General features: G+C 40.8%; 1 protein-coding gene across 2 annotated transcripts in view; it reads left to right on the top strand.

Moving 5' to 3' along the window:
* GRIK2 (glutamate ionotropic receptor kainate type subunit 2) overlaps positions 1 to 10,321 on the top strand; it is a 326,420-nt gene extending 316,099 nt beyond the window's left edge. Inside the window, exon 15 of one of the 2 annotated variants that reach the window (XM_066612979.1) lies at positions 9,954 to 10,321. In XM_066612979.1, coding sequence (XP_066469076.1) covers positions 9,954 to 10,118 — 165 coding nt within the window. In that variant the 3' untranslated portion in view covers positions 10,119 to 10,321. The remainder of the gene's footprint in view (positions 1 to 9,953) is intronic. The other variant, XM_066612971.1, reaches the window with a different exon arrangement.
* Positions 10,322 to 11,452: the final 1,131 nt, after the last annotated feature.

Genomic DNA, 11,452 nt, shown 5'->3' on the forward strand with positions numbered 1-11,452 from the left:
TTTATCCTGGTCCCTTCCTGGGCCTGATCCCCTGACATGGTTCAATGCAGAAATAGGCCAGCTATAGAGCTGGTGCCTGCCCATGTTGACCTGTTTAGGCTGCTGGGGCTTATCCTGGGGCAAAGGGACAAATGTCCCCTTACGTCAACGAGACCTCCAGCTGCCAAAATTCCCCTGTGGGATGCAGTGTAGCCTGCATCCGGCATGCCAACATTGCCATGTAGGGATTTAGTTAGTATTGGATTGTTACTAAAGTATATAGCTACTCTATACTAGTATAATAATTCTAATATAACTACAGTGTTTATAATTATAATTTAATTATAACTACACTCTACATCCATGGATTCAGAACCCGTGTCTGAGGACCCACAGAGTACCTCCCAGATGCAACCAGAGTTCATGTCCAAGACTTGTGAGTTGCTGGGAGGCCATGCCTCAGAAAACAGATTGGACCAAGCATTTTTTATTATTATTATTATTATTATTATTATTATTATTATTATTATTATTATTATTATTATTATTATTATCCAAAATAAAAACAAACAACAAATATAAACAAACACATAACAAACACAAACTCAATACACAGCACAAAACACACACACAAAAACACACCATTGGAAGGTGCAAGCAATCATATATCAATATATCTAATCAATCAATACATCTTCTAATCTTGTTCCTCTTCTAGTTTAGCCTCTTAATATCATTTATCTATCATATCATATCCTGTGTAATATAACATGTATACAATATATTCATCTAAATGCCCTATCTTATCCATCTACAACTTCATTTTCAACCAAGCATAAAATGGTCTCCATTTCTCTATCTGTGTCGGTTTGCGCTATTAATCCAAAATCTCTGTAAGCCTATCCATTTCCGCCACATTCATTATTTTCTCTATTAATTCATCTTTCATTGGAATTTTAATATCTTTCCAGTATCTAACATATAAAATCCTTGCAGCAGTTAATATCATAATAACTAAAGATCATTTTCTTTATCTATAATATCTAAGGTAGTAATAAGCAAAAATAACTCTGGTGTTAGCAGTATCATAAATCCAATGATCTCTTGTATTGGATTCCTTACCATTTTCCAATATACTTGCATTTTTTTACACATCCACCACATATGATAAAATGTCCCTTCTACACATTTACACTTCCAACAATTTTTTCGATATGTTCTGATTCATTTTTACCAGTTTTACTGGTGTCATGTACCATCTATAAAATATTTTATATACATTTTCTTTAAAATTTGTTACTCTAGTAAATTTTATATTATATTTCCAAATCTATTCCCATTGTTCTAATGTAATATTATGACCTATCCATATTTAACTTTTACAATTGAAGGCTTTCTTTCATTTTTGAGGTGAATTTAAGCCATTTATGTTGATAAATACTCCATCCTCCCCATCATCATGTTTCTTTTTACTATTCACCTTCTCTTTTTGTCTTCTTCTTGTTGCTATTGGTGAATGCCTCCTTGCCCCTCTAGTTTCTTCCTTTTCTGATTCCTCAGTTATCTCTGAATCATCTGATTTCTTTTCTTCCAGCTCCATTTCTACGATTTCTAGTTCTTTTCTTCTCAGTTCCTCTTCCTCAGTTTCTTAATTTCTCATCCCATCTTTCATCACTGTACTCAAAAACTTTTCTGCTTTCATTGTTGAATTTATATTTTATCTCTGTGACTGGAATTGAAAAAAACATCCGGGAGAAGCCATCTATATGGTATTTGCTTTCCTCTTAAGAATTTTGCTAGTTCTTCATATTCTTTTCTCTTCTTTCTCACTCTCCATGGGACATGTCTCAGAATTTTCATTTTTCTACCCTCCACCATCCATTCCTTTTCCTGTGAGATCTTCAATATTTTATCTCTGTAAAAAGTTCTGATGAATTTCACATGGATTTCTCTTGGTAGTTCATGTTTTCTTAGATAAAAAGTGCTTACTCTTCTCGCTGAATCCAGATCCATGAGTATCTCCTCTGTTGATGTGTTGATCCACTCTGATATTAAATCACCAGTCAGATGTCGTGTATCTTCCCCTTTCTGTTCTGGTACATTTTGTATTCGCACCACTTGAGCTGCACTCTCCATCTGAATTTCCATTAAAGTTGCCTCTCCATCATATTGGTTCTGTTCTATCTCCAGTATTCTAGATTGATCTTTTGTTGTCTTTTCTTCTAATTTTCTAATCTTTTGTGTATTCTCATCTGCTTGGCCTTTAACAACTTTCAGTTGCACACTGAGATCATTTAGTTGTGTAGTTAAAACATCCAGACTAGCTTGAACCTGCAGAAATTGATTTGTGTGCTGCTGTCCCATTGCCACTAATTTTTCTATATTGTATTATCTGCTTCCAATCTTTCCCTTTTGGTTCCTCTTGTGTTAGTTTTCCCAAGCTTGACTCCAGCACGGGAGAGCCCCTAACTTTCGCTCCTTTTCCTGTCATCCTTTTTCTTCCTTCTTATGTCATCTTTCCTGTAAAACTCAAATATCTGTTACCACATATATCCCATATATCACATCACAACATCAAGAAATCAACTGTTCACCCATAAAAACCAACACTAGGAAATTTTAAGTCAAATAAACCTTAGCCTTGCAATATTTTTAATGCCACTAGATGTCCTCAGCGTATCGTTCTCCTTACTTGTCAAATCCTGTTCTTGTCCTTGCAATGCCTTTTTAAATCCACTAGATGTCCCCGGTGTTCTGTTCTTCTTATTCTGTTGTTTTGATTTTATTGCTTACATTTGTTGCTATATCAACCACATTCCAGGAGGAATTCAAAACAATAAACCACTTTTGCAAAACAAAGAAATGCAGATCTCCAGCCCTCTCCACAGGCACTCCAAGATCTCCACAGAAAAAACGAAACTGAGCGTTCCAAAGCAGTTTATATTCCAAAACAATTAATTTGTAATCCAACGAGTTTTAGATTTGTAAAGTTAGAGTTATGATCTCATATTTTCATAACAAGCTTGGCAAATCTCCAAAGCTTCTTCTCACACAAGCAAACAAGTGAATGGAGAAAGCCCCCCCTTTCCTCTTCCCAGAGGGGGAAAATCTGCCCCTCCTTCTTCTTCCCTCGGGCAAAAGCTTAATCAGGCAGTCAATTAATCAATCAATGCCAGTCACACACAACAGAATAACACTCACTTAGTTCTTCCAAAGTCTTTCCCTGCCTGGGGCCTTCAGCTTAGTTTCAAGATGAATCCTCACCAACACTGACATTGATGGCTGGGTTCCCTTGGAGAAAAACAACCCTGGCTGGACCCTTCTTCTCCGAAACTGTACACCATCTGTAGGATCGAATCTCTCCTGATCACAGATCATTGGATCTCCTCAGACCCATGGTTTTTTGGGAGGAAATAGCATGCTTTCCCAAGAGCTTTCAAGAGCTCAGAAAAACACAGCCATTCAGTTGCCTGGGGCCTCATCCCCCTCTGGACCAAGGATTTCATGAGCTGTGGTTTTCTGCATCTGTGGAGGTTCTGGGAATGGATCCCCCACAGATGCTGAAGACCAATCTGTATAACTTTATTAGAAGATTGCAGTTACTGGGAGTAACAGTGATTGTTGTATACTGTAAAGTATATGTTAATGCTTATACAGACATACAAAACTATTTCTGTAGTTTTCTAACTCTAGAACAGGTGCCCCACCAGGCACATTGGCCAGCAGCCAAATATAAGTTGCATGCACATGAACAAAGGAGTCTCAGGCAGGGCTTCCTCACTCCCCCCTGGCTGCAGTGCAGCGCGTTGCCTTGTGAGCACATGAAAAGGAGAGGAAGGGTCATGCATCCTGTCCTTGGTGAAGCCCAGAAGGGGGTTGAGGTGGCAACAGAAGACGCAGCTCTTTTCCGTTGTGCCTGAGACCTGGGGGGGGACTGTGGGAGACTTTCATGGGGTGCCTTGGTGCGGGGGAGCTCTGAAGCCCCCCTGCTGAGAACCAATGGCCGCCTGTGGGCACTGGGGCAAGGGAGCTTCCCCGGTGGGATTGCCAAGCACCTCCTTGGGGCAGGCAGCAGCTGGAGGGAAGGAGGAGGAGGTGCGTCACTACCACTGCATCCCATGCAACCTCAGAGCCAAACCTATGCATGTCTACTCAGAAGTAAGTCCCATTGTGTCCAATAGGGCTTACTCCCAGGAAAGTGTGGAGAGGATTGCCTCAGTCAGGCACAGCTCGCTCCCGCCTGCCTGACCCAAGTCCTCCTCCTGCAAGCTGCTTTCACTCACTGCCAATCCTAGGCACATCTACTCAGAAGTAAGCCTCATGATAGTCAATGGGGCTTACTCCCAGGTAAGTGCTGATAGGATTGGCGCCTCAGTCAGTCAGGCACGGCTTCCTTCCACCTTCCGCCCCAGCCACTGTGAGCCAGAGTGGGCTGGTGCCTTCTTCACAGTCTCCTCTCCCCCCCTCCACAAGGCAGCTGCGGGCCTTGAGCTGTGCCCGCCAAACAAAAAGGCCACTTGGCGGGGGAGGGGAGGCATGTCCCTACCTCCCTTCACAAGCGCGCAGTCAGCTGAAACTGCCTCTTCATAATACTATATTTGCACTAGGGTTGGCTCTGAATTATTTTTTTTTAAAGCTGAAATTCACAGCATGTTTCTGGCTTCCTCACAATAAGTTTTCAAAAATAGTTTTTTTTTTCAGAGAGTTTTCAAGAGATGTTCTATACAGCAAGTGAAATTTCACACAGAGGTTTTGCACACCCCACTTTTGCACCGCTTTATTACCATACATGCACTGCATTTTTGGTGGTTGCACTTGATGATCTGGCAAAGCCCAAACTGCAGAGTCTTTTAGAAGCTTTGAAAAAATTGGCTTATTCAAGCTTACTGTTGAGCATAAAAGAATGTGTGTTTTTAAATTACTGTTTTCTACCTTGAACTTTCAAAATAGAGTGGGCTGCCAATTTAAGTAGGTAAAATTATAAAATATGACTATTTTGGTTTAGAACCTGCAATTCAGTGAAGATTATTATCTAAATTTCCCATCTGTTTTATATCCTTGTTCATTATTTTAGTAGGTAAAAAATTAAGGTCGAATAAAAGAGAACCTGGAGTGCGCTCAAGTTTATTTTCTCTCCTCTAAGATTTCAATGAGTGTATAGTTGTCAGCCTAAGAGTCCAATTCTACTCCTTTTCTCCTCACCAGTGCAGCATCCTATGGGGGGCAATTGCAGAGGTCTCCTCTGGGTAAGAAAACATCTATTCCCTTAGCCGGGGTAAGCTTCCGCAGCACAGAAGGGTCCACTCAGACCTGCGCTTCCAAATTTACTGGTGCAAGTCTGTACAGACCCCCGCTGCAGGATTTGGTCTGGGAAAGTACCATATTTTTTGCTCCATAAGACGCACCTGACCATAAGACGCACCTATTTTTTAGAGGAGGAAAACAGGAAAAAAAATATTCTGAACCAAACAGTATAATAAAATATTTAATAAACTATAACAGAATAACATTTGAACCACCCCCCCCCCTTCTTAGGGTGAATGGGATCATAAACTGGCATGAAGATCCCTCCCTTTATTAGGGTGAATGGGATCATAAACTGGCATGAAGATCCCCCTTTCATTAAGGTCCCCAACGTGCACTCTTTTTTGCAGTATTTGCTCCATAAGATGCACACACTCCCCCCCCCACATTTTTTTGGGGGAAAAGTGCATCTTATGGAGCGAAAAATACGGTAGCTAGAATATGGCAGTCACTACTGCCACACACCTGCCCCTTTCCTGAATCAGATCTGCCCTTCCCTTACCCCATCACTGCCCCATTCCACCCTTCCCCACCTCCTCCTGCCTCCTCCACTGCCTTTCCTGCATTGGCAGGTCTTTGTTGCTCCTCTGGGACACAAGGGAAGGCTCTGGCCTTCCCACTACCATAATGTGTTCTACAATTGCCATAAGGCTGTTAGCATTGGTGAAACACTTGTTCCTCTAGTGCAGCAGGCACCAAACCCTGGCCCATGAACCAGATCCAGCACCCATTGCAATCCTTCCCCCGTGTGAACGGAGTTTACCTTTCTGCCAGGGGGGCTTCCTCTCTGTGCTGCCGATCACCCCCAAACGTCATACCCGCCAGCCGCTTCCTGATTCCGTTGCCCCAGCAGGCTTTGCTTGTGGAGTTCCGGGCAGGTGTGACTGGCCAGTGCAAGTTTGGGAGTGATCAGCAGCATGGAGAGGAGGCTCCCTGGCAGATTGGTAAACTTCATTCATGCCAAGGAAGGATTTTCTGGTGTGTGCCATGGTTTAGAGACCAGTGCACTGGTATAAAAGCCCAATAGGTCTGGTCTGTCAGATAAGTACTTCTTGGATGACCAAATTAGTAGTGGTGAAATTTCTGAGTACATTGACTGTATAATGTCTATTTGTGTACTTTTGGTTTTATAACATAAAACCAAACTGGACAGTTGAAAGTTTGTTGTCCAGAGCAGCTTTTCTTTTATTAGAGTACTACTGGTGTTTCCATTCAAATGAATGCGGGAGGATTAGTGCTGGGTGGCTTGGTTCTGAAAGCTACAATCCAGTCCATATCTATATGTACATATGAATAGTTTCTCAAAGATGCTTACAGCAAACAGAATCCCACAAGTCAAAGGCATATAACTTTTATTTTCCCTTCACTGGGGACAAAAACTAGACAGAGCACTGGCAAGGCTGCTGCTATATATCTGCTGTTGCTTAACAGCCATGCATAGTGACCTTGGTCAATGGCCACTGCTTGGGGGGGCACTATTTCATATATTTTTGGGGTTGTTTGCAAACAAAGTTTTATATTGGAACTTGAGGATAGGAGGCAAACTTCTTAGTTATTTTTTTCTCTAAGTCCTGCTTAACTTTATTATTCCAATAGAGAAAGCAAAAACCACACATATATCTGTGTTGCCCTTTTCTCAGTTTCAAATGCTGGCACCGTCTCCTCTGACTGAGTTCAAATTCAGCAGAAATAACCAAGCAGCAGGAGAAGTCCTGTGGAGATAGCTGTGTACAAACAGGGTAGGAACCCTGAGGTTGTGTTGAACGTTTTCTTATGACATGTTACTAATCACACACTTTATCGCGTCTGGTTAAGAGAAATGGTGGAAGAAGTAATATGATCTGTTTTTGAATATACAAGTAGGCCTACATTATCTGTGGTTTTGGAACCCACAGATTTCATCATCCATGGGTTCTAAACCTGGTGGGGGGGGGATAATGTGCATAAACTGCAAGCAAAAAAACACAACTGCCAGTTTCTCAGGGAAAACCAGAAGTGGCGTTTTTATGCCCTTAGAACAGTGGTTCTCACACATTTAGCACTGGGACCCAACAGGACAGAATGAGAATCTGTTGGGACCCACCAGAAGTTGTGTCATGACCGAAAGTGACATCATCAAACAGGAAAATTTTTAATTATCCTAGGCTGCAATTCTACCCACACTTACCCAGGGGTAAGTTTCCTTTACTATCATTGTTAAAAGAATATACATAGTAGTTTGTTAAAAGTACAGGTCTATAGCATTTCCCCAAATGCAGTCACATATCATGGTAGCATCAAGTCTAATATATTAAAAATAAAATATTGAAATGAATGGGGACCCATCTGAAATTGTCTTGCGACCCACCTAGTGGGTCTCGACCCACAGTTTGAGAAACACTGCCTTAGAAGGTATTCTGAGGCCTGGGGAAGACCTGCATCCAGGAAAGCCCTGTGAACAAACACCCTTGTTCTGAGGTATTTTGTACCCTAATCTGTGGATTGGATTATTTGTGGATTTCAGCATCCACAGGGGTTCTGGGAATGGAATCTCCATGGATACCGAGGGATGCCTGTACATGATTCTTAATTGGACTTGCCTTAACAGCCTCCGACTTTTGGTCAAATTTAGAATAAAGAATAAGCCTGGTTTCAACTTCACTGCCTTACGAGGATGAATTTTTACACTGATCAGCTTCACGATGTCCCTTGCGAGAGCTTTTAGATTTTGGAAAATAATGTGTTTTCTTCATACATGGCACAGAACAGCAGGGTGATACAGAACAGCAGGCTGCTAATGTAAGGCATTACTTTGATGACAGCAAAACTGGTAAATGAAGAGAAAATTGAAATTCATGCCCTGCTGTCCTAATATGGTCACTGATTCACTCACTGCACTTTTATTACACTTTGAAAGGTAGCGTGAGTGTGACAAGATACATGTATTATTCCCGCAAATAATGTGATTGGCTGATAGCAAACCTACCTTGCCTCTGCATGATATGTGAAATGACCCTCGAAAAGAATGGAATTAGCAGTTCATGCCATTGAAGCCACTGAGTTATAGCTCAACTGCTGCAATTAGTCATGACTCAGAAATAAAGCTGACAGTGCTACCCTTGGCATGTCTACTTAGAAGTAAGTCCCATTCTGTTTAATGGTACTTACTTGCAGGAAAGTGAGCATAAGATTGCAGCCTCTGTCACAATGGTGGACTAAACTTAAGGTACAACCTGCTATATAAGTAGTTTGTGCAGCAAAACGACTGCATAGCACTCCATTTAGAATTCTCCACTACGATTTCTGACAATCAACACCAGCTATTGTAGGTGTTGGTGTAAATATCTAACTGGCTATTCCTGGCATGTTAGATGCTTCAGTTACAAAAGAAGAAGCTCAGTGTTCTAAACCAGATGAATGTAATACAAAATATTGTAAATATTTCCCTTTCGTAATGGGTGATGTCCAAGTTCAGGACATTATTAAAAAATTGAATTGATTTTGAATGCTTCGACATTGTTGTAGGCATGTGTTGTTTAACAACCTTCTGCTTAACAACGAACCAACTGGATATGCAGCAGTGGTCAAAGGGCAACAAAGAGGCTCTTAATGAGGCAGTCAGGACGCCAATAGCCTGCAGCAGAGTGTCTTTTTACACAACAAAGAGGCTGTTATGCAAAGAAGAGGCAATCAATCTCCAGCAGCCTGAGTAGTCAGCTAATTTCTGGCAGGGGGTGTCTGTTTACACAACAAAGGCACTAGATTGGACTGAATGTTTGCTTAACGACCTAATCGCATAACAACAGGGATTGTAGAACTTATCTCCATAGTTGAGGGACACACAGCTGTATAAACAAAATTTAATGCTTGTGATATGTCCACTGTGGTTCAACAAATTAAGAACTAATTTTGCCTTGAAGCTATAAAAAAGCAAGATTTGAAAGTGGATGTCATACAGCAAATTCAGTTGTTTAAATGATGAGGCTAACTCACAGGTATGCGAACTGCTTGATGATGGTAACATCAAATGATGAGTTGATGTGAAACAGAGAGGAAAGTACTTCACACTTAGGCAATGCTTTTCAAAGAAAGCAGCTTACATATTTAGCTACTGATGTACATGCACTTGCCTATGCACCCTCAGGTACTCTGTCAGGACGCTTTATATGTAAAGTAGTATCTAATATGGGTGTAAAAGCATATAAAATCTGATTTATACATTTGAGGGATACATATTTAAAAGATGACACTATTATGATGAGGATCTGGCTGAAGTAAGCAAACATCTGAGTACTGACAAAGCTGTGGTAGTGGAGATAATAAGTCCTCCAGTGGTAAAGGCTTCAAATATGTTCTATAAACTGGGAGACCATGTGATGAAAAGATGGACGTATCTGGGTAGTCCTAGGTTTCGGCTACAAAATGAAAATACTGGGCCTACCTTACAAGATTTGTTTCTTTAATTTATTTAAAAATAATGATTACCATCTTCCTTTCTAGAGAGAACCTTTGCCCAAAAGTGGCATGCAAAAAAAATTCCACAATTTGGAAAGGAAAAAGCGAGAGAGGACCGAAGATGACAGATACTGGAGCACTGTGCACATTTTGTGGAAAACATTAATATGATATAATAATTATTCTTTTTTTTTCCCCTTCCTATTTTGTCTTTCTTTTTCAAACTTCCCCTGTAGAGGTCCTTCTGTAGTGCCATGGTAGAAGAACTGAGGATGTCTCTGAAGTGTCAGCGCCGGTTAAAACACAAACCACAGGCTCCAGTTATTGTGAAAACAGAAGAGGTTATCAACATGCACACATTTAATGACAGAAGGTTGCCAGGTAAAGAAACCATGGCATAGAGCTGGGAGGCCAAACAACCCCAAGCACAAACTCTTGTCTTTTTTTCTTTTTCCTTTTTCCCAAAACAACTTTTGCGAGAATGTTTCCTGTGGAAATATGCAACCTGTGCAAAATAAAATGAGTTACCTCATGCCGCTGTGTCTATGAACTAGAGACTCTGTGATCTAAGCAGTTGCAAAAGCCAGACTCGAACCACAAGCATCACGGATCAATCAAGTTTACAAGGGGAGGGACGGGTGGGGCTGGGGGCATTGTGCCATTTGTCATGGGTTCCACCATTCCTTAAAGAATGAAAGTTCTATGTGAGTTTTATGGCTGGTCCCAAATGCCATATTTCTGTGAGAAATAGCAGGTTCCTTTGAAGTTCAACTGTTGCCGGGGGCTGGAGAAGGAACGAGCCACTAAAGTCTGACTACTAACTAACTACCAGAGAAGTCCTTGAAAAATAATAGTTCAGAACTCTTGTGGGAGCGAAAAGTGACTGTGTTTATGCACTCCCAAGAATGGGAGACCTTGTATTTATTGGCCTACATGCTGTACCTGCCAGCCTGTAGGAGCTTACTCATTGGGAAAGAATGGAAATGGAAAAAAATAATTGAAGAATGAAAACAAGACACTTAACCTGCTTTTTTTAGTCTCTTTCTGTCACTGACCTGATTTAAAAAAAAAAAAAAAAAACCCAAGTGAGGCAGTAGAAAATTGCATAATTCACCTGTATTGGAACTCTGGTATGAGAGAACCAAATGAAGGTGGGCTGCACTTTAGATGACACAAAAGGTTTCCCTCAGTAACAAATGATGTATCTGTGCGATGCTCAGCTCTAAGCAATTACTTTCATTGTTTAACTGTGAAACAAAGAGCCTATCTCATTTGACACAATGGCGGCTTGCATTTTTTAGCCCTGAAAGGTTGGGAAACTCTCATTTCTGCTTTGAATTGAACTCCATGGAGCCTGTGGAATTCTCGCTACTAGTGAAAATAGGATGGGTCACCTTAAAAAAATAAAATAAAAGAAGAGGGAATGGGGAGAACTTAAAAAATGGATTGCATTTATCAATACAGTCACAGTGTTTAAATGAGCAAAATTGTTGGGCAGTTTTTCCCCCCTCCCAAAAATAAAAAAAGAAGGGGAAAAAATGCTCAGGTTTATTTGTGGAAACGCAAGATTTCTATGAAAATAGCTTTTGTATGGAAATTTTTTGTAATACTTTTTAAATCAATGATCTCAAGAACCTGCGTTCGGGTCAGGGGTGTGGTGCCAAGAGTGACTGGTAGTGTGTGAGCACCACCAACGTTTGGTGAAAACTATTTTTATTGAGGAAAACAAAAAAGG

Source organism: Tiliqua scincoides, chromosome 1 (assembly GCF_035046505.1).
Source record: "Tiliqua scincoides isolate rTilSci1 chromosome 1, rTilSci1.hap2, whole genome shotgun sequence".
NCBI classification, from domain to species: domain Eukaryota; kingdom Metazoa; phylum Chordata; class Lepidosauria; order Squamata; family Scincidae; genus Tiliqua; species Tiliqua scincoides.